This window comes from Oxyura jamaicensis, chromosome 3 (genome assembly GCF_011077185.1).
Source record: "Oxyura jamaicensis isolate SHBP4307 breed ruddy duck chromosome 3, BPBGC_Ojam_1.0, whole genome shotgun sequence".
In the NCBI taxonomy this organism is placed as follows: Eukaryota; Metazoa; Chordata; class Aves; order Anseriformes; family Anatidae; genus Oxyura; species Oxyura jamaicensis.
The window spans coordinates 51,814,568-51,837,868 of NC_048895.1; the positions used below are offsets into that span (position 1 = coordinate 51,814,568).

General features: G+C 39.0%; 2 protein-coding genes across 11 annotated transcripts in view; both read left to right on the top strand.

Moving 5' to 3' along the window:
- Nucleotides 1–7,196, top strand: part of ARMT1 (acidic residue methyltransferase 1) — a 13,503-nt gene extending 6,307 nt beyond the window's left edge. Inside the window, exons 3-6 of the mRNA XM_035320730.1 lie at nt 1,122–1,227; nt 1,784–2,025; nt 3,461–3,626; nt 4,611–7,196. Of these exons, the coding sequence (XP_035176621.1) occupies nt 1,122–1,227; nt 1,784–2,025; nt 3,461–3,626; nt 4,611–5,378 (1,282 nt within the window). The 3' untranslated portion in view covers nt 5,379–7,196. The remainder of the gene's footprint in view (nt 1–1,121; nt 1,228–1,783; nt 2,026–3,460; nt 3,627–4,610) is intronic.
- Nucleotides 7,197–10,288: 3,092 nt separating this feature from the next.
- Nucleotides 10,289–23,301, top strand: part of CCDC170 (coiled-coil domain containing 170) — a 49,008-nt gene continuing 35,995 nt past the window's right edge. The window contains exons 1-4 of one of the 10 annotated variants that reach the window (XM_035322964.1): nt 15,290–15,367; nt 16,590–16,666; nt 18,067–18,094; nt 18,977–18,997. In XM_035322964.1, the coding sequence (XP_035178855.1) occupies nt 16,590–16,666; nt 18,067–18,094; nt 18,977–18,997 (126 nt within the window). In that variant the 5' untranslated portion in view covers nt 15,290–15,367. The other 9 variants (XM_035322967.1, XM_035322968.1, XM_035322966.1 and 6 more) reach the window with 9 other exon arrangements.

Sequence of the window (23,301 nt, forward strand, 5' to 3'; positions counted from 1 at the left end):
GGGGGGGGGGGCAGAGCGGGGCTCGGCCGCAGCTCCCGGCCCGGGGAGAGGCGGTGAAGGGGCGGAGGGGCCTCCGGGACCGCGGATGGCGCCGGGCGGGGCGGAGCTGGGGGACGGCCCTCGGAGCGCTCCCGACGGGGCCTTGCGGTGAGGCGCCGGGAGGCGGCGCTGCGGGGCGGGCGGGGCGGTGCCGGGCCGCGTGGCGCTGTGCCGCCGCTGCGGGCTGCGGCCTGGCGTGCCCTGGGGTCGCTGCCGGGCTGCTGCGTGGGTCTCGGCGCCACCATCGCGGCTCCGGCGTGTACGGCTCAGAATAAAAGGCCTTCTGCAGGAGGGTTAAAGTTCCCCGTTAACGTCTTTCTCGGTGCCCTTCTCCACAAACAAAACCGTCGTAAAACCCTTGAGATAGAGGGAATGGCCTCAAGTTACGCCAGGGGAGGTTCAGGTTGGAAATGAGGAGACATTTCTTCTCAGAACGAGCAGTCAGGCACTGGGTTGCCCAGGGGGGTGGTGGAGTCAGCGTCCCTGGGGGTGTTCAAGGACTGGTTGGACCTGGTGCTTAGGGACATGGTTTGGTGGGTGACATGGTTTGGTGGGTGGTAGGGGAGTGGTTGGACCAATCCCTTGGAGGTCTTTTCTAACCTTAGTGATTCAATAATTCTCTGTATACAATTACATATATACACCTGTAAGTTCATTTATATCTATCTATGTAGCTGTAAATCTATCTATAGATTAATTCATATATTGGGGAGCAAGTACTGTGGATTTTGTTGTAAAATCAGTGCAATGTAGCATACCTTAACTTTTCACGTTTCTTTGGGCTCTTAATTTTAAATTTACTTGTCTTTACATCTGGCTAACCACAGTCAGAGAATTTGTTTTAGCCTGGAATTGACTACAATTTTTACCTCTGGCAGGGCTAGTCAGTGTTTTCTTCCCTGAAAATGTTTTTCTTCAGACATCAACCTAAGAACTCTAACAATATGAGTTTTTTTTTTTTTTTTGGTGTTAACTGCTTTAAAAGTATACAAAAGTATTTTTAAGACCGCACGTTTATTTAAATATAGAAGATACTTTATCATTTCTGCTCAGTAATAAAATTTTGATCCTTTCCTTTTTAGATCCTTTGCGTATTTTACAATTAAAGACAGACTGCCCCAGATCCTCACAAGAACTATTGATACACTGCATCGACATAAAAATGAATTCTTTGAAGAACATGGTGAGGTAAGAGTAAGGTTTTTTTTGCCTTTTTTTTTTTTTCCCCCACCTGTTTTGACCCCTTCTATGTTTTGTTTTTACTGATATATTTCTATGATCATTGCTTAGCTTTCTTATTATTTTTATCTGTTCCTCTTCTTGTCCATCTTTCTTATAGCTCTCTTTCATTTGTTTCATAATTTGTCTTCCTGTCCTACATTTTCCTGATCTTTCTGTTCTGCAATTTTTTCCGTTTCTTTCTTTCTCTCTTTTTTTTTTTAAAATGATGTTATGTCTAATAGACTTAGCATCTTCCAAAGATCGCAGTTTCACTTTTCTGTTGCCCTCTAATAACCAAAAGGCCCAATCTAGAATAAAGAAGTCTAATGCATGATTCACTTCAGGATGATGTGTGTAAAATGAGTATCATTTACCCAGATGTGTTTGGTTGAATCAAGCTGATTTTTCAGGGACTTGTATGTGGCAGTTGAAGCTTATCGCTTATTTATTCTTGAAAACCAGGTCTGCATTTCTACAGGAATAAATGTTCAGAATAGGAACTCTTGTTATTTACTTATTTCAGAAGGGTGTTGAAGCAGAGAAGAGAGCTATATCTTTCCTTTCCAAATTACGGAATGAATTGCAAACAGACAAACCAGTGACTCCCTTAGAAGATGAGCTGCCTGATGCCACACTGTGGAACCAGTACCTCGACTACCAACAAAATTTATCAGATGGAAATGGAGGACCAAGTTGGTTTCAGTCTCCTTGGTTATATGTAGAGTGTTACATGTATCGAAGAATTCATGCAGCGTTAGCACAGAAGTAAGTATTTACTAGCGCGGTGTATTCCTCTGCAAAACATTATTTTGCCCCCTTTTAATTTTAGGAGAAAGGAAAACACCTGGGGACTAAGATTATTTAAAAAAAGGTTTAAGCTTTTCTATATTCCTTTTTCCTTGTTTTGTATCTCAGAGTAAAGATCACAGATAAAATTCTTCTTCCATACAGTAGAGTTTGATGTTTGTTATTTGTTATGATTCAGTTTCTGCAACTTAGTCTACATGAAAACTAAAGTTGGACTGCGTAGCTTGCCCTTGCAGACTAACGTAGAGGAGGGTCGCAAAGTGATTTAACATCTCTAAAAGGTTTGTTAGTTTAGAGTTGTCTCTTAAGGCGCACATTCATCTAAATTACGTAATAGGAGTGCCACCACCATGCTGGGTGTTCTAACTTGTTCTGCTGCTTGAAATCTAAGTCCTTACTGCAATAGACCCTTTCATTCTACACCATCATCTTAGTTACGGAAGGGTTTGCAGGCCATGTGTTGCATCAGACTTTGGGAACTGATCCTGGTTAAAAATAACTTTGCATTAAAAGTTTCTTGTGCTGGTACTGTGGAGAGGTGCCAGTACAATGTAATGGGGTAGGAATGAACAATTTTAATTGCCTGCTGCTGCCTAAAATGAAATAAAATAAGATGAAATACTTTATGCACAGTTGACTTGTCCTTAGTATTACAGAGACAGAAACACAGTAATGGGTTTCCTTGTTTCTACTGGTATATCAGGCCCTTGGAACTCATGAAAGTTCAAATATGAGATGGATGTTTTGGATTGTACTATAAAAACAGATGCTCTTCATTAGTAAGCTTTAAATTTCTCAGTCTTTATGATTTTGCTGCTCTTAAGCATATGGTTCAATTTTGTTAAAAGGTGTAACAGCAAATAGAATTCTTATTATATAATGATTTTCTATTTCTTATATATTACAAGAGCTGAATTACTTTGCCATCTTTGTCATGTTAATTTTCAAAAGTCCTAGTTAAAAGCTTTCATAAGAATGACATTGCATCACTGTAAGAGACTTTGCTATGGGAAATACACTTCAGTAGGCACAAATGCAGTTTGGGCCAGCAATTCACTATGCTTGTTCACTTGCATTTTGTAGTTTTAGTCCTTTGTATACAGAGAATGGAGTTCAAAATCGTTACAGTAGGGACTGAACGCTTGTTCGCTCTCAGAATTGCTAAAAATACAAAGATGTCCTGTATGCTATTTGGCTTAGTAAGGTGTGTTATCAAGCTTTTATTCAGATGTCTGAGAATTCACTATGACAAGTTATAACTGGAAAATCTAACCAGTGGCTATTACACAGTCTAAAACCACTGAGCTCTGAGCTTGTGTTTTCATGTGTTTCAAGTGCTGTCTTAAAAAATGTGGAAAGTATGTTAATGTATTATTTCTCTGCTTACCTTTAGCCCACCTATCGACAACTTTGATGTATTTAAAGAAGGAAAGGCTCAAAATTTCTTTGAATCCCAAGGGGCTATTATTGCCTTATGCACTTACTTTCAGGAACTGCTTAAAAACATAAAAGACCTAGAAGAGAAGCAACTTCAGGAGGAATTTTTTAAGCTACTGCAGGTAAACTAGTAGTGCTTAACACAAGACTTTAAAATATCCCTTCTCTGTAGCAAAGTAAATCTTGAGGGTATAAAGAATCTGAATTTCATTGGGAAATTAAAAAAAAAAAAAAAGGCTTTTCTGTTTGTAAGTGTGTGATGAAATCCTGACGGCCATACTGTATCACTACACTGGAAATATTTAAGTTTGATGTTTTCCTTATACTGGTCTTCATTGTGTATTTGAAAACCCAGCTTACTCTCCCTCAGAAAAGTGTCTCCCTAAAATAAATTTTATGTTGAGATTCAGAGGGCCTTTTTGTTGTTTAACTATAGAATTTTAAAACCGTTAATTTTACTGACATTTAAAAAGCTTTAGACTTTTGGAAATAAGCTAGATGTCAATCTGGGCCAGAAGTAGAACAAAAGTTGATAACCCCGCTGTTCTTGGAAAAACTGCCTTTGGATAGAATACAGAGTATCACAGGATTATGGTAAGTTCATTCACTGGCAGCAACGCACATGAACTATGTGACAAAACTTTATTAAAAGCTATTAGAGTGTACTTAAAATGCTTTATATTTTTGTAAATGAGTACTAGTTCTAGTTCTTATTTGGCGTCATGTAATAAATCAAGCACATTTTATTACTTTTTTTTTGTCTTCCCACTAATGTTTTCTGGTGTTATAGTGTGGAGAAACATAACTTGTAAAGCTTTCCGATCAGTGTGTTTACATTGTTCTGAATCTTACATCTTTGTCAGTTCTGATGCATGTTCCTGATGCCTGCATAAATGCAGAGCCTTGTTTGGTTCCTTCCAAGATTTTTTTTCTGTGTTGAGATTTTTGCACAAGAAGTTGATTTCTATTAAAGCTTGGAGGAAAATGTGGAGTCAGAGCCTTTGCGAGTACTTAAAGATTTTTGTTTATTTCTATTTTAGGGACGTGAAGTTGAGAATGTAGCTACAATGAAACTTACCAATGTTTTTGTTTCTTCCTCATTCTAGGTGTCATTGTGGGGCAATAAGTGTGACCTTTCTTTTTCAGCTGGTGAGGACAGCTCTCAGAAATCTAGTCCTCTACAATGCCTGGAAGATATGGTGCCTTTTATCCTAGTGAATGATATGGAAAAACTTTGGTCACTACTTAAAAATGCCAAAAATAGAAAAACAGATAAATGTAAAGTTAGAGTTGATATAATCCTGGATAATGCTGGATTTGAACTTGTAAGTGATTTTGTGTTGGCTGACTTCCTGTTATCATCACTGCTAGCTGATGAAGTCCATTTCCATGGAAAGAGTATTCCATGGTATGTGTCAGATACCACAAAGAATGATTTTAATTGGACTATAAAACAGCTTCAGGCAGCTAATCATATGTGGATGTCTAGATGTGGGATAAACTGGGAGGGCAATTTGAAAAAGGGCGTTTGGGTTTACCGCGATCACATGTTTTGGACTTTGCCACATGACTTTTCCAGTATGGCTGAGGTTGCTCCTGATTTGTATGCTGATCTACAGAAGTCAAACTTGCTTCTTTTTAAAGGTGATCTAAACTATAGAAAATTAACAGGGGATAGAAAATGGGAGCACACTGTTCCTTTTCATCAGGCTTTGAACAAGTTTCATCCTGCACCTCTCTGTAGTTTGAGAACACTGAAATCTGACACGCAGGTTGGCCTGAAACCTGGACAAGCAGAACAAATTCAGGCTTCTGAACCTGAATGGATGATAAGTGGGAAATACGGGGTGGTTCAGTTTGATGCTGCTCTCTGACTCCAGTTCCTAACATTTAATGGCAGATTTAATCAAAGTTTTAACTCTGTTAAAAAGTTTAACTTTTTCTGTTCAATGCTTGGCTTCAGCAATGTTTTTGTTCTTGTTTGCACTTTTTCTTCCAAGCAATTTGTTGTTGTTGTTCCACAAAAGACTTTGGTGTTCTGTAAAAGTTCACAGTTTACATAAATCACTCTGCATTTCAATATATTTTGTGTTCCTATTGTCCAATGTCAGCAGAAGATATTTAAGATGAATGTTTAGTTGTCCATAATTTTTTTCTTCATCATTGGGTATGAAGGCTTATGCCTAACAAGTGAAAAATCCACTTTGGAAACAGTTTTCTCAGCAGTATCTTTGCATGTATTTACTCGCTTCAGGATAATTTGTTCTCCATGTGCCATGAATTGCATGACAGTTAATGTTTTATCAAAAGCACAAATGAATTATTTTGAATATGGTCATTGCAGGACCATATTTTAAAACTGTTTAAAATAGTTTACTTACACTTTTTACATATTATGTGCTGCTTGTGTCAATTGACAAAGTACTTTCATTGTTTTTTAAATTGTTGTCTTTATTTGAAAATAGCAGTGCATTAAGAGAAGAGTTTTGGGGTGATATCTGGGAAATATTGACTTAAAATTTGAAAATGAAATTTAAAATTTGATTTTTAAAGCAGAAGTGGATGTTGCTAGCTGTTTTGCCTGTAAAAGGGGAGTTATCCCATCAGGTATGAAGATTAGTAGGAAAACGGACAATTTCATTTTAAGAGTGGGGAAGGTTTTATTTATCTAAGAATCTCAACCAAAAACAACAACAACAACAAAACACAGTTACCTTGCTAACTGGATTTTAGATTTAATAAAGACTTGAACTGAAGGTGGCCTGTCTACCACCAGTATTGGTGGTTCACGCATTGCCGCCTCTTGATTGTGAACACTTTTATTGTTAAATATAGTGCTTTGTACTTTTTTTTAAGAAGGATGCCACATTTTTTATGGGGGAAATATAACCCCAGTTGCACTGAGAAGTACAATGTATGCTAAAGATACACATGCCATACAGGTTGCTGCTAATTAGAGTTATGTCCCGGTTTCTTCTCCTCCACCCCAGTCTCAGTTTACCTCATTCAGAAGTTGGGGGAAACTTTGGAATATTTTAGTGATTTTTCAGAGTGACATAAAAGGGGAGATGCGTTATCTGTTTCTAAAGAAAAAAATTAAAAATAGATTGTCAAGTCTTAAAGTATTTTTGTTGTTTGAAATAGGGCCTTTTTGGAGGACTGATATGATGGCAGTGATAACTGCAGGTTTGTTAGAAAATAACAGAATTTCCCATAGCGTCTGTCTTTCTATCTATGCTGCTGTCTGGAGCTGCTAAAATTAGTAGAATTTGCTGCTGGTAACCGAGGTCATTATGTTACAGAGAACAGGAGCAGACCATAGGTAGAGAAACTTCATCTTCTATTTTATAGATACAGTGAAATCTTATACAGCAAAAAGGAGGACACAAGTGTCCTTACTTGGCTACGTTCTGGAACTGAAGAAACGTGTACCCTGACAAAGGAATCAGAATGTCTGTGTGGTAGAAGGTAGACTAAAAGCAACTTCTGCACTTGACGGTTAACCTAAGACAAGGGTAAGCTTTGGTAGGTCTAAAGCTATTTTAGTCTTTGAAAATGAAGCTGGAATCCCTTCTGGTCAGTGAAATCACTGGCAAAAAATGTCTCATTTCACATTCTGACATGCAGAGAATCAGCTGGTGCTATGAGATACTGTGTTCCTGTAATAAAGATCAATATAATGGATAAACGTGCTCCAGTTGCTAATGACTTTTGATTGTTTGTGTTCTTTCTTCTCACTTCTGAAAGTATACTAATATTTTAAAGTTGCAAAGTCAAATATTCAAAAACTAAGATGCTAGGAATTTCAGGAGGCAATACTGAAGGTGGGGTTCCAGTTTGGAGACCTGGACTTAGTCATTTCCTTTTTATCTCTGGCTTACTACTTCTAAAGGATGAATTCAGGTTCACCTGAGAGCATTTGAATAACTGGAAGTTAGAAATCCAGTCGAGAGCTAAAGGTCAGATGGCCTGTCTTTGTCTGGAGAGAGCTCAGGGAGGCTCCAGCTTTGGTGCTTTGATCAAATACATAAATGACATGATGAGTCTGGGCACTGGAGCCCCAGTTTCTCATCTTTGAAAATGCTGTTAACTTGTTTCAAATGCACTTTGAAGCAACAGCTTTGGGTCAAGAGCAGAGAGATGGATGTTGTGGAATATGTGCAATGAAAACTTCCTGCCTTGTCCAAGGAAGCAAAATAATTAGTGGAAAGAACCTGCTTGTCTCTGGATAGATTATTTTTGAGGTGCTTACTTAAACTGCTGGAGAGATTTGAAAGTTGTAATGAACAGAAAAGAAAGGTTTTTTTCCACTGTTGAGGCAATGCCTTGAGGAATAGATTTGCCTCTTAAGCAGTCATTACAGATCGTGAGAAACTTGTTCACATTTTCACTGGATACTAATCTGTCTCTCTATCCCCAGGTTGCTTTCTGGCTCTTCCTTCTGGGAACTCAATGCAAGTTAGTGAGAATTAACATTCTAAAGTCATGATAAATAGCCCTACAAAATGCTAAGTCACTTAGGAAATGCATCAGTAGTTGCTCAGTTTTACTGAATCTTCTCATTGCAGACTGTTGCATTAACGTTTGTGGGGAAGTAGGATATTGCTTTCATGATTGCTGTAAGATGTAATTCTTAGATTAGTACTTAATGTCACATGGGAAAAAAAAATCATTTTGCAGTCTATTAAGTGAGCAAATCTTTTAGCCCTCACAAAGACAAGTTTCATAATTAATAGTGTGACAACATAATTACATCAAGAATGCACATCCATAACTTCCAGATACCTAACTGCTTGGCTTCTGTAGCTGCAAAGTGTCATTTACAGACAGGACTGAATATACATCATACGTTCACGTTTGTTAGTTGACTGTTACAAAAAGTTTATAAAAAGTAAAATTCAGATTGCTGATAAGGAAAAAGAAGCAATGCTGGAATGCCAGTGTTATATTTTCTCATGCTACAAGGTAGTACAGACTGTTACTCCAGTGAGGTGCTGTGCTCTGCTTTTGGGTTAGCTGTAGGTTTGTTGAAAATAGTGTATCCATTTAGGAAGTGCTTTCCTAGGTATTCAGCGTTAACTACTTGTGTTGGTAGAGCTTCATGAAAGGGCAACAAGTGCCTACTGCATTCAGATGGAATATACTGTTATTAGGCAGCATAAGGAATATGTTATAATAATATCTGTTATAGCATAATTATTTTCTTTAGTATCCAAGAAGGTTGCTTCTGTACATCAGTTACAACTACTTGCCCAAAATGCTTCTACAACATACCTCAGGAGCTGCTGATGTGTATGCCCAAATTTTTTTCATGAGATTTTCTTTTCATGTGCCATTTGAGTATTTATAGCAAAAATAAGGGCATTTTCAGTAATTCCATGGACCACCACAGACTTGTCTTTTGACTTATATATATATATATATATATATATATATATATATTTGTTCTGCCTCTTGAGGAACGGTATTTGTAAATCAGTCCTTGAGAGATAATGATGACTTCTATCTTTGATGAAACACTGGGAAAAGTAGTGTCACTGGCACAGCGAAAACCAGTATAAAAACTAAATACTTGATAATTTGTTAGGTAACATATGTACAATAATTCTGTTGAGGCTGTAAGATGAGCTGTTATAAAATAAATTGATCTAGAAAATAAGTTGATGGTATGACTGGAATCTGATTTAAGAATATTGAAATAAATGATATACTTCTGTGCAAAAGTCAAACGTCATACTGTTTCAATGGGTGGAAAAGCCAATTTAAAGTAATTCAGGTCGGAGTTCTTGGTGTGTTTGCTCTCATGTGGGTTTAATGTAAATGCCAATAAAGCTGATTTTTCCCTTGAGGTTTTGAAAGAAATAGATGCAAGAGTACCATTTTTTTTCCCTAATACTGCCATGTCTCAAACTTTTTACCTTGTTACAATACTGATATTCTTGTTAATTTCAAAACCTTAAAAAGCATCTAGAATCTGTCGAATTACAAGTGACAGCTATTTACTAAGCCTAGTGCAGCTGGTGTAGTTGTTATGAAGATCATTTCCCAAACCAATAGGTGCTCCATCTGTTCTCAGCAAAAATTGAAATATTTTAGTGTTTTGCTCAGTGTAACTAAAATATTTTTAAACCACTTTGTTTTACATGCACTACTAATGTTCCATAAACCTTAACTGTTGCTGTTGAAATAGTTACTTTAAAGTTCATAGTGCATTTGCATTCATGGTTGAACTACTTAATTCCTTCTTTGATGTGAAGCATATTTATCTCCAGTACTCTGTCAGCATAGGAAAATGTTCACTCTGTTGCCCAGAATGTACCACCATTTAAATGTCTTTATTCTAAGAAGTTAAACTGTATATAAAATAAAAATTCCAAAGTGGAATTTTGTACAAAATTGCTAGTTTTCATTAAATGTTTTGTTTGCTTAGAAGCCTTTTGTTTATCTGAAGTACAGAGAAAAGGTATAGAATTATTTTAATTTAAGGCAAAAATATAAGTTGATAATCACCTCTGACTTACCTAAGGAGTTTAAAAATAAAACTCTGAAAATCTGTTGTTTAAAATGTTTTTTATTTCTTTACAATATGGCAGCAAGCAGAGTGTAGAAGTTCTTCCTACACCATGGGCAGTTTACATTTCTTGGCTGTGAAAATAAATGGAATACATCGATGTCATAAATATGTGTAGAGAAATTAATCCAAATTCTGGTTCAGCTTCATAGTTGTGAATTCCGAAGATAAATTGTGAAGAGGGGTTTTATTTATGCGTCAGGCACTGGGACGGGTTGCCCAGGGAGGTAATGGAGTCACCGTCCCTGAGGGTGTTTAAGGAAAGGTTGGACCTGGTGCTTAGCGACATGGTTTAGTGGGTGACATTGGTGGTAAGGTGATGGTTGGACCAGATGATCTTAAGGTGTCTTCCAACCTTAATGATTCTATTATTCTTTTTTGAGTTTGGGGTCTTTTTTTTCTCGTTTCCACTTCCCTTGGGAAAGATGTCATGATGATCATATAAAAGAATAAACATGCAGTGTTTGTATGCTGCTTTTATCACTTTTCAGTAAACTAAATGATCATAGTATTTCAAATTTATGTTTGAAATGTGAATTTTATTTTATTTTTTCATTTTTGAAATGCGAATTTTCAAAAAAAAAGTGAAGACATTTCCATGCTTGCAGGATTTTTTTTTCATCTTTCTCGGGATCCTACCTATTTCTTCCGAGTCTTTAATGACGACAAAGATTTGAAACTGAGCAGAGTAAGGTAAGATATATCAAGGTGTATGCTAGGGGGTTTAATGATCCCATACAATGTCTCCATCAGTTTAGCTGAGCTGTGCAGTTTCATGTGGGCTGAGGACAGAGTTAAACACAGTATTTCTATCTCTCTCTCTCTCTCTCTCTCTCTCACACACACGCGCACACACAAACACAAAAAGCATTGACATTTTGTTTAGACAGAGTAACAACTAGTCTTTATCAGGTTAGTTAATCTTCAAGCTTGTCCACTGTCAGATTTCCAACAGTAACTGGTATCAGACACAATTTAGACACAGACATATGCCCTTAATCCTGTTAGTGACATTGTCTCTCTTCTTTTCCCATGAGTCTAATTTTTCCTTATCGTTGTATTAATATCTTTTCTACCTTAAAGTCTGTAAATGTATCGTGAAATTGCCTCCAGAGAGGCAGTATCTCCCTTCAATAGAAGTCATACTTTCAAGCATTTGCTCTCTACATTAAATTGCCTGCCACTAGTTGCAACTTCTGTGTCAACTGACAAAAGAGAAATGGGAATAAGTCCTGTCTTGATTTCTTGATTATTTTTTGAAGTAGGTAAGTTTTTTTTTTTTTTTTTTTTTTAAATAATAAGGCATTCCAAGAAAACTTCTGTGCCACAGGATGGGATACTAGTGATCTCGTGTGTGTGTGTGAGGCGAGGAGGACAGTGCAGCCTGATATTGGGACACACTGCACTTCTGGAGTTGATACCTTTCGGAAGGCAAGCATGAACCTTGGCATGTCATGCCCATGACTTTTGTGCCCACTATTTGCAAAAACGTGACCGTTTCAGGTATTCTAGCCAAATTTGAAGACAATTAGGTCATAGAGACTAAATTTACCCTGAGTCTCTTCTGGGGAAATGCATTTCATTTTCCTTTTTAATCTTGCTAGTGTAAGAGTCTCTTCTACCTCAGCTATAGTTGCCTTTACATGAGTATCTGAAATGTGTATACGTAAGTCATGTTACCTTCTCAATGTGGTATTGATGTCAATGGCTTGTGGTCAAAACCACTTTTTTATACTGTATTGATCAATTTTGTTTTTCTTTCAAAACTAAAATATTTTGATTCAATCTTTTAATCAGTTATGATGTATTTTTAAATGACGATCTGCAAATAGAATTAATAAATCAAAACTTTCTGCTTAGAGAGCAGAGTAACTTTAGTAGGTAAATGAAGTCAAGAGATTCTGTATGGTTATTTTCTCAGACTGAGGCTCTCCCTATAATCTCTGTAACACATGAAGAATTCCATTCATGTACATGATTCCTTGAAATTATTTTTAACTAAAAATTCAGAATTAATCTTCCCTAAGTTTTTATGTCCTCACTGTTAAAGAAACATTTGAATCCTGTAGTATTTAGCAAACAAGCCTAAAACATTTCAAAGTGTTATCATGCTGTGCTAAGATACCTTTCGTGGTTGAATGTCTTGAAGAGTGGGTACTGTACTCCCTCAAATTACCACATTCTTTTCCAGTGTTAAATGAAATTTCTGCTTTTCTTCATCCTCTTTTTTTTTTCTTCTCTTGCTACAGTTCAGCATTTGTTTTTTTTAAAGCTGAATAATTTTGTAGCCCTACTCTAAGGTGCAGTTTTATAAGCATGTTCTCAGTATCACAAAGGGCATAGAAGTAGCTGAAGTTTGGCTCTTGAACCAGCTGTGGCACTGCAGGATTAGCGATGGGGAAATGCACTCAAGCATGTACTTAGTGTTAGGACAAGGTTTCACAGTCATTTAATCATGCATCTGCACACTGCTTTGGTAGTGGGACAGTTTGGGCTGCTGTCAAGATGCTGAACTAGAGATTTTTGATTTAGGGGAAGGTATTAAACTTATACCAGATATATGCTGGTGTTTATGCAAGACAATCAGTACAAATTTAACTTGTCAAAAATATCGAATATTTTGAATTGCAGAATGAGTTCCCTTGAGCTCAGCACCATGTGGCTGTAGCACCTCTGAGCCAGTACAGAGAGTCCTACACTGCTGGAGCATGGGGCGAGACTGACCCACGGCCGGCAGCACTTCCCGGCAGTCGCTGACCCTGGTGAGGTCCTACCGCTCCCTCCTGCTGGCTGCAGCACATACCTGACCCTGTGCCAAGCCCTTCCATGCATCCTGTTAGTAAAAGCCGCTCTCTGTTTCACTGAGACGGTAAGGATGAAGTGAAACACATCAGAGGGAGCAGTTGTCATTTCGGCCACTGATGGTCACTGTGGCTTTTCCCAGGAGCTTGCTGATGTGGAGGCTTAAGGCCCCCTCCACTCCGTGCCTCCTAGGCAGAGCCACAGCATGGCTCAGCCCCATGCTACTCTCAGCTCTGTTTCCCCTGCTCTATTTCCAGCTTTACTTTGTCCCAGTTAATATTTTTCTTACTCCTTTAATCAGTTTAGTGCGCATTGCTCCCTCCACATGGCAGATTCCATCTGAGGGATGGGATCGCCTAGCTCTGTGCTTCAAGCGATGTAGCATTTTAAGATACGGTATCTGCACTGGCACCCCTGGGCATGGATGAGGGGGGGAATTCTCTGTTACTGGCAGGAACAGTGAAATAGCATCAGGTACACAGAAGGGAGGAGAAAAAAAGGTAGTGTGGACATGCATGTTTAGGTAACAGCAAACAGTCCTTAGCACAATTTTCCTTTATATTGAGCTTGCAGCCTGAGTGTGGCAGTCTAAATAATGAATTGATCACTCAGATGCATTCTTAATACATAATAATAATAAAGCAGTACTTGCCCTAGCTTTTCAATTTTATTTTCTGGGAAACACAAATACATCAGTATTCACAGAAGCAGAAAGAAAGCTGTCATACTTTTTGATTTGAGTATAGAAATCACATAAGATGGCACTTGTTCCTTGCAAGTGTTGTGACAGGCCTGATTAAGCAGCTCCAAAGTAAGTGGTATACAGCACCAATAGGCCTGCACATCTGAACGTTTCTTTCCCTTCTGTTTTTTCCTTCCATTTCTTAATGCTAGCTGCAGTTCCTCTCTTCCCATGTTTATCTACTGTATTTGGAAGGGAGGTGAGGAGGAGGTTTCCCCTGTCTGCTGGAGTTATTTTTGCTGTAATGAAGGCAGCCTGCTCTCCCCATGCTGCGTGGACTGCTCATTTCCCAGTCTCTTGGAGAAGAGAAGGAAACTGTGCCTGAACAAGAGTATGGTGTCATTTGCTCTGTGGGCCTCCATCTTGATTTCTTGAGAAAAAGGGTAATTTTCTCAGATCTGTGAAGTGTTCTTGTTCAGAGCATTTGAAGTAGAAAAAAGCTTCTGTGAACATCCCTTCAAAAAGATGGGTCACTTCCAGGCATTTCCCAAATCAGAGGACATCTTGTGTTCTCCACCTCCCAGTTTTGCGCCCCGTTGCTCTTGCTGCAGTTCTGGGCACGTGGCTTGGCCCTCTTGTCTGGCAGAAAAGGACCTGGGGGTGCTGGTCAACAGCCAGCTGACCATATGCCCAGCTGGCCAAGGCCTGTGGCATCAGGCTTATATCAGGTACAGTGCTGCCAGCAGGACCAGGGCGGTGATCGTCCCCCTGTACTCAGCTCTGGTGAGGCTGCACCTCAAGTACTGTGTTCAGCTTTGGCCCCCTCGCTACAAGCAGGACATCGAGGCCCTGGAGCATGTCCAGAGAAGGGCTACGAAGCTGGTGCAGGGCCTGGAAAACAAGTCCTATGGGGAACGGCTGAGGGACCTGGGGTTGTTTGGTCTGGGGAAAGGGAGGCTCAGGGGAGACCTCAGTGCTCTCTGCAACTGCCTGAAAGGAAGTTACAGTGAGGCAGGTGTTGGTCTCTTTTCCCAGGGGGCAAGTGATAGCACGTGAGAAAATGACCTCAAGTTGTGTGACAGGAGTTTTAGATTGGGTATCAGGAAGAATTTCTTCACAGGAAGGGTGGCTAAGCATTGGAACAGGCTACCCAGGGACTCGTCATCCCTAAAAGCATTTAAGAGGTGTGTGGATGCAGTGCTTTGTGGTTTTGTGGTGGGACTCAGTAGGTCATATGGATGGTTGGACTTGATGATCTTGAAGGCCTTTCCCAACATAAACGATTCTGTGATTCAACAGAGGTGGCTTTGTGGCACAGTTTGCTGCTGTCCTGTTTACAGGAAAAAGGAGGTTGTGGCTGTAAGGTCAACACGCATGCACCCACTCCCGTTAACTTAATCTTCAGTTCTAATATTTGTGCTGCGGACCGTGTGTTTTCTGCACCGCTCCGTGGTGAGTGGAAACTAACCCCCGAAGACGGGCGAGGCATCATTTACATGAGAAGGGCCCCCTGCTCCGCGCCGTCTCCATACCCAACGAGCCGGGCCCGCCCGCGTTGCCTTGGGGACGGAGCCAGCGCGGCGGCCGCCATGAGCGGCCCGAGGGCCGCCAGCGCCGGGCCCCGCGCAGCCCCGGCCGCCCCTCGGCTCCCCGAGGCGGGCGGCGGAGCCACCGCGGCCCAGGTACCGGCTGCCTCCGAGGCCGGGCCGTGCCCCGAGCGGTTTTGGAAAAACGCTTTCCCGGTCTGCAGGAGTTTTCTGTTGGCTGTGGAGGGCGACTGACAGGACGGCTGGAAACCGCTCTCACCAGTTTTCGACTTGAAATTTATTATTATTATTTGTTAACAATTTCTGCAGCTGCAGGACTTTACTTGGCGGTGGGTGTGTGCTTCAATCCCGCCTCAGTAAACTTCAGCCGATCGTTAGAGCTTATCTGTACAAACTCAAGGACGAAGTCTCTCCTTGTTAAGTGTTGCAGAAGGGAGGGTCTGTCATGTAGCAGGAATTTACGGTTATCTAAGAATTTCTTCTTCGCCTTTCTTGCTGCTTTGAAACCCTTTCTCTGGCTTTGATGTTGTGAGTTTAGAGGAGACACCCAAGGATATTGCTTAGAAGAATCGAGCTCCTTTCTGCTGAAGATAGAGCAAAAATTTTGCAACAGTTTATTTATTTTTTTTTTTTTCTGAAGGCAAAACTATTTGTTAGTGCGCGAACAGCTCGGCATGCCCCTCGTAGTTGAATGCCAGTTGTGTAATTACGCTATATAACAAAAAATACAGAGGTTCTCTGTCTTGCCAGATTGATTGCCATTATATTAACTATGCTTGTTTTAACTTTATTGCAGAGTTTTCGTTAGCACAGCTTAGTTAGGGAACTGAGCAGCTCTGTCCTGTGTCCCACCGACCTGGAGTCAGCAGGCTGTGCGCGGTTCTGCGGAGCCTCAGGAGCACGTTAAGAAAATTGTGTTTATAAATTGTGGACTACAAATGGCAAATCAACCTGGAGCACTGGTCGGTCCTAACTGTGTTTATATCCACACGTTTAAATATATCACAAAGATCTGGCTTGTATTGCGTGTAGGTAAAACACAACAGGCATTGTAAGAAAAGTGCAAGAGCGTTGGCATTCCGTGGCGGTCTGTTTTCAAATCTTTCTTTTAAACAAATCTCTTACAAAAGTCATATAACACTATTCAATACTGTTGAAGTAAAACCCATAGAACAAGTGAGCTGCAAAAATCCGCGCATAAGCGCTTTATTTTGTTGTATTTTACTCCCAATTCCTGTCTTGGCAATTACCATTTTTATTATTTTGGCACTAAACACATCAGCTCTTCCTCATTATTCATTTTGGAAAATCAATGTACAAAGTGTCTTGGGAGATCCAAATTCCTTAATTTAGCCCTGCTGCCAAAGGGTGAAGTGGAAAAAAACCCAACATATTAAATAATATTTACAGTAACTGATGCTTTTGTTTCTGCCTTGAGAAGACTGCTGTCTTTTGTCATACTAAAATGATTATTTACATTTAGATGCAAAGTAACCTCTTCCTAACAGAGAGGGAAATGAAAGATGATACTGTTTTAAGCGCTGCTTGTAGTAGTAGAGGGTAAGAATAAATTTTGATTGTTGTGCAACTTTCATCTGGGCCCATTAATCAAGCCTCTTCAGTAGATAAGCAACACCAGGCAGTGATTTTTATCTTTTAGTAATACCTTTTTAATGATTACTGCAAAGGGAGGAGGGTAGCACTAAGCAATACCCTCCTGAAAGGAATTTAGAAAATCTCTTTGCTTTTTTGGGGGGCTTTTGGGAATGTGTTACTTATTTTTGTGTGTTTCTAGAGCTATGCTAAAGTATAAGAAAACCCTCCGCAGGCATATAACTCCGCTGCCCCCCAGCCCAAAATCTTTAATATTATATGCAACTTTTAAGGTTGATATTCATAAAGCAGTATTGATACAAATATTCTGAGATCTCTGATGGCAGGCAAATTGTGCAAAGTATTACTGGGAAAGAAGTTAAGCTTACCCAAATTATACGTACAGGCTGGTTAATTTATGAATTTTTTTTTTTTTTTCCTCTAAGAGACTGGTTCGTTGTAGTTTGTTTTCATGTAATTTAACAAAATCTGACTTGTGCAATAGTGGCTCACCTTGCACTCAAGGGTATGTTTAGCTGCTGTGGCTATCCTGAAGCTATGTGCATGCTGGCTGGCTAGCTGCTGTTGCCAAGCTAATTCTGCCCTGGCCAAGTGCTATCTGCTTTCCCTTCGTTCACTAATGAGGCTGAAAACTGTCCACTGCCTGATTTTCATGGAACTTGTAGATATTTATATAAGATTGGCTTTTTATCATGCAGATTTCATGAAATGTATATATTCTAGAACTAGATTTTTTTAAAAAATATGAGGATAGATTCTTTTGCAAAATACAATAGAAGTTGAATGATCCCTGAATGCTGAAGTAGATTTTTTTCCTTTAAAATCAATTTATACAAGAAAGATTTGAAAGTGGCCTTGTTAGAATATATTTTGATTGTTTTGTCAGAACATTAAGCTAATCAGGTTCTGGATGACAACAGATTTTAATATTACATTTGTATTTGTAGTTTTAATACTTACGATCAAAACATGGTGTTTAAGCTCCCTTTTCTGGTTGTTGAGCGTGTGCAAAATGAATTCCTACTGTTCTCCGTTGTGCTGGGACTAAAATTTCCTTGTGATTTCTGAGGGAGATGAATTCTGTATAGAATTTTTTCAATTGCACATTCATCTCGGTATTTTATATTGGGTGTCATCTTCATTCTGGTTGCAACAAATAATAATCATCTGTGCTGCTGCGTTAGGAAGACGCATTGAGTTTTCAGAAATTAGAACAATTTTTATGCATATGTACACCTGTAAGCATAAAGTTGCACTAGGAAGAAAAATAGTTTCAGGATTTTGTTTGTTTTCAGAATACAAACTATTATCAACTGTTTTCAACCTCTATTTTTTTTTCCATTTAGAAACAAAGGAAGAATGGAGCCAACAAAGGTTCGTGAGTCATTATTTATTTTTGTTCTGCCAATCCAAATGTGCCTAAGTGCTTGGGAAACAGGAAGATGAAATCCCTGCCCTGAGTAGTGTCCATCTGCTATGGGCAAGAGGCAAGGAAAGACTGTACTGGTAGATCACTCAGTGTAGTGGTCATTGATTACTTTTTGAGGGCTTTCTATTTCTGTAGAGACTTAAAAATATATATATTTTGGGAAAGGGGGGAGAGGGGGCCAGAGGTGGCAGTGTTTGCCAGGGTTGAAATTAGAAGTGTAGCAGGAAAGGACACTGTTAATAAAGGAAAAGCTGATAAAAGCAGAATGGGAGTGACTGACTTGAACAGCTGATGGATTTTGAAGTGTATGGGAAGATATAAATCTAGTGAATATTGTTGATGCTCTGTCAATTCTGAATTAAGTGAAGTTTGCCAATTACAGGCCAGATTCCAAAATGGTGGAAGTGGTTATCTGGTAAAAAAAAAAAAAAAAAAAAAAAAAAAAAAAAAAAAAAAAAAAAAAACACCACATAATAACAACAATGACCTTATGTTCATGCTCTAAAGAATGTCTATTGCTAACAAAGCCAAAGGTTTAAGTAAATGTTACTTTTAAATATTGTAAAGATAGATTTATCTTCTGTTTGGCATTGGAAGTGAAATAAAAGCTTAATTTTCTTGCTGGTAAATGGGAAGAGATAAAAATTTCTTAATGTGAATGGGTGAGACATTTAAAACCCAGGCTGCTCATTGAATTGTAATATATGAAGGTTTCTCCTGTGTCCTGCCTCTTATTTGTTTAGCACGTTATTCATTTTATTCACCTAACTGTATTCAGTATAAACTATGTAGTACTCATGAGACATTACAAATCTGATTTTTTCCAGGGACTGACAAAATCCCCACATGTACATTGTAAATCTTACCCCTGTAGCAGAGTCATGCCCAGTTAATGGAGGTGTTATATGAATGACTAATGACCAGACTTGTGAATAGCTGCTGGCAAAACGTGGAAAGCTATTTACTTAAATATTAAGACATGTACGCTCCCTCCGCTCCTCCCCCAGATGTTGTAATTATAGCAGCTTTCCTAGTGTGGTGTCGCAGTGATTAGCTTCATATTTGCTAAGGCACTTGAGAACTGCTTCTATAAATCTCACTAAAACCATAAATGAGTGAATGGTAATTCCTGTTGACATTTGCACCTGGCTTATTTTAAACCTCTTTTAAATCCTTCTGGATGTCTATCTTTACCTCTTTAAAATACTCACCAGTTCAAAATCTACCTTTTACAACAGATGTAGGTTTTAGAAATTCCATCTGTAAAGGGCTTTCTTCTGTTGATTATTGCTGAGGAGCAGGGGCCTTCTTCAGCTGAGATCTGTACTTTTATTATTTCATCAGTTTTGAGATGTGTTCCCTCTTTCTGGAGAGTCAGAAGTGGTTGTCTTTGTTTAGGGAAGAAAAAGAAAATGTACACCAATACAGTAATATGAATATAATAACATATAAACAATGTAAACAGTGTTACTGTTCGCTAGCAGTGGCTGTGGTTTTCATCCTGTAGTACAACAGGACTCCAAACAAAGCTCGCTACCTCAAAGAATTCTGTGTGGTTTTACAATATGAAACAAGTGGAATAAAGCAAAAAGACGACAAAGTAGCAAAGAGGTGGCCCATGCCTTGCCTTACTCCCTCAGAATGATGATAAAGCGTTGAGAAAATTGGCAGCGCTTTTATCTCAGAGGCTGTGCTCTGCTGTACATGACCATGAGCTGTGCTGCATGTATCAGTCTGTCTTGATGAGAGAGGCAACTCCTCTGTGAAAAAGCACTGCCGAGTGTCTTTGAGGAGATGAATGTGATTAAACTTGATGGATGTAATCCAGTCTCTTACTAGGGAACTGAAGAAAGATTAAAGAGTCGACGATATTATAAAAACTAATCCAATGTAATTTACCTTCTGCCACAGTCCAAATGAGTAGTTTTGCCTTATTCCTCAAGGATTTCTATATGTGTTTCTTGATAGAGGGTTATTTTACTACATATTCACCTGTTTAGAAAACTGTTCATTTTTTTCCTATTTAGAATGGATAGGAGCTGAACTTCTAATTTATCTCAGCCTAGAAACTAGTGCCGATGTGCAATGAAGTAGAAGGGCTACATGCCACACTTTAACTTCAAGATAATATGTGCAAGAGTCTCTATTAACCTCCCGTAAACTCTGGATGCTTCTTTAACATCATGGTTTCTGGCTTAAGGAAACCTTAAAGAACTTGGAACTTTCTTATCAAACCATCAGATGACTGTCTCCTTGCAACATGTAGCCAAAGGAAAGGCATCTGAGACACACCCTTCGTGCTCTAAAAGAGGAAGCTGCTGACAGGGAGTTCTTAGGTTCAGCCCTGCAACCCCATAAGAGACTCTGAAGCTGAAATAGCTTTTGCTAGCTGTGGTGTGTAAGCTCTCACTGAAGACTGCTGTGGTACTTGAGGACTGGAGGAAAGCAAACATGCTATTTTTTTTTAATTAGGAGGACATTTCATTTATTTATCTTATTGAGAAAGCTGTGTTGAAAGTGCAGTGTTAAGTAGACGGGTTTCTGTGACATTTTAATAAGCTGTAAGCTCTAAATGCAAGTTTTTATGCTTTCAGTTTTAGTGTGCGTAGTTTTCAGCTATATACATGCCCTATTACTCAGGTAGTTCCTGAGCTTATATTAACCATCTGTCCTTCTCTTTTTGTGTATTTTGTAGCAGTCAGTCATGAATAGTGTTACACGCTCCATAGGAAGCTTGTAAGTTTATGTCAGCAGAACATGTGCTTCTCGCACTTTCTGAAAATGTTGTTCCAGAGAATGGGTTCTGGTCAGTTAAAAGACACATGGGAGCTACTTGTTCTCCCCCTCCTTATTTCCTTTTGTTCATCTAGGTTTGTGCAACTGTGATCATCAGGAAGCTCAGCTCTTTAATTGGACTCTTCCAAGGTTGCTGGGCAGGTTTTTACTCCTCCTTCCTTCCTCATCTCAGGGGAACAAGGTAAAAAACAAACAAACAAAAAAAAAAAAAAAAAAAAAGGAAGAAAAGAACAGAAAGCTAAGTGTTCTTTTTCTGGGACCTTAGGCTCAGTTAGCATTAAAGATGGCTTGTGATTCACTTTGTCATCCACTCGTGGAGATAGATGAGTGTACAAGAATGGGAACAAGATAAATGTGTGAGAAAACAGTTCAGGCAAAGAGCTAATGGTGTGTGCTGCTCACTTTTGATGTGGGTTTTTCTTTTTAACTCTGAAAGTCTAGGTATGTCCAAAAGGTGAGGGAAGGCAGAAAACTGTTTCTGCTCCCAGTTGTTTCAGTAAGGCTTACGCAGCCAGTTATACAGTCTGCTGAAGAGAGGCACTGTTTAATTTCTTTTTTAACTGAATGTGAATTGTGCCAGGTTGCTAATTTGCTAGTCCTTACAACCCTGATTTTTTTTTTATAGGCTGGCACTCAAATAAAAAATCAGGCATTTTATGTGTGTATATGCATACATGTGTGCCACCATGCCCTGACCAAACTATAACAATGACATAGGTTTCAGAGAAACCTGATGAATCAGATCTATCTACTTTGTCTGCTTCATCTGCCATTCAGTGTGTTTGGCTACACTCTTAATGAAATCCCTACAGGCTTTTTCTATGGTTCCTCAGTGTTCATCAGTGCTATTTTTCTAGTGGCCTGCCACAGAAAATTTTCATGCTTTTCTATCCAAATCAATGTTTTAATCCATGGATCTTACCAGTACTTGTTACAGGAGGATAATATTCTATTTAGAACTGAAATATATTTTATTACAGAAAAATATTTTCTTTCCAGGTAATTGTTCAGGAGTAACTTTTCTTTCTCCATAGTACCCTTATTTAGATGCAATTTTAATTTTCAAGTACGACAAGCCTATACAAATTGCTTCTTTCTACATGGAGTTAGTACTACTTAATTACATAGAATGGCACTGCAGCTCATTAAAAAATCATGCATGGCTTTCAAAAATAATTTAGCTGTAAATCTGCCTCCCAGAGTTGCTTGAAAAGAGCATTTTGCAGGCTGGCACCCCCTTTGCTAGCCATCAGGAACAGCATGGAGTGAAGACAGCACCTCATCTGTCGCCACTGGAATACCTAGTTTCGAGGGCAGGCATGAACTGGTGGAGATTTGCATTTCGTGACACGTACATAAAAGCATGAGTATTGCAGTTTTGTTTTAGTCCTGTTTGGGAGCTGATGGAATAAAATTCTCTTGTGCTGTCCTTTAACACGTGTGCTCCTAGTATCACCCAAACAGACTTCAATTCTGAAGATGTTAAATTACACCATTTTGTAGTCGCGGTCGACTGAAAAAATGTTCTGAGAGTCTCAGGTCTCAATTTTCATACTGAAAGATTTAAATAACAAAGGCCAAGAAATCCACTGCATTTGTGCTTTGCTGTAGAAGAAAGGCACAAAAATGAGAAAGTGTATTGAAGAGTCTAAAAGGCACGGCTAAAATAATTGTAGTCTTGAAAGTGGTGTGAATGAGACTGTGCTGGAAGCACAAAGCCAGTACTTGCCATCTATTTGTAGGGTTTGAAAATGGATGAAAGCAAGTCAGTATGGTAATGGTGATTGCTGGGGACAAGAAAGTATCATTCAAAAAGCTGAAATTGTGCTAAAATTTCATAGTAAGAACTCAAAACGACCTTTAGCCGTGGCTGATTAAAAGTAAAAGCACAACTGGGCAAGCCTAATACTGACTTTGAGAAACAGATGGAGGCCTGAGTAGGCATGGACTCATGGACTCTTCAACCTGGTACAGAGACAGTGGAGGTGAGATATGATAGAAAGCTGCAGAATCACGCATGGCACAGAGAAGATTGATAGCCAGTGGTGGTGTTTTTTTTTTTTTTTTTTTTTTTTTTCTCCTTCACTCTTTCAGTGTAAAATTTTGGGGGCATTTAGAATAACTGCAGTCTGAGAAACAAAGTTGTTCCTTGTATAAGAGACACTTTAGTACATCATTGCCAAGGAAACATTTTGGATGAAAGTTGACGTGGGCTGAAGGAGTGACTGGAGAGGTTTGTAGATACGACTTCTGAGTGTTACTGAATTCATGGAAACTGCAGGGAATAACCTGAACTGAAAATAATTGGAGGCTATGGAATTGCTGAGGGGGAATATCCTGTGTACTTGTGCTGTAT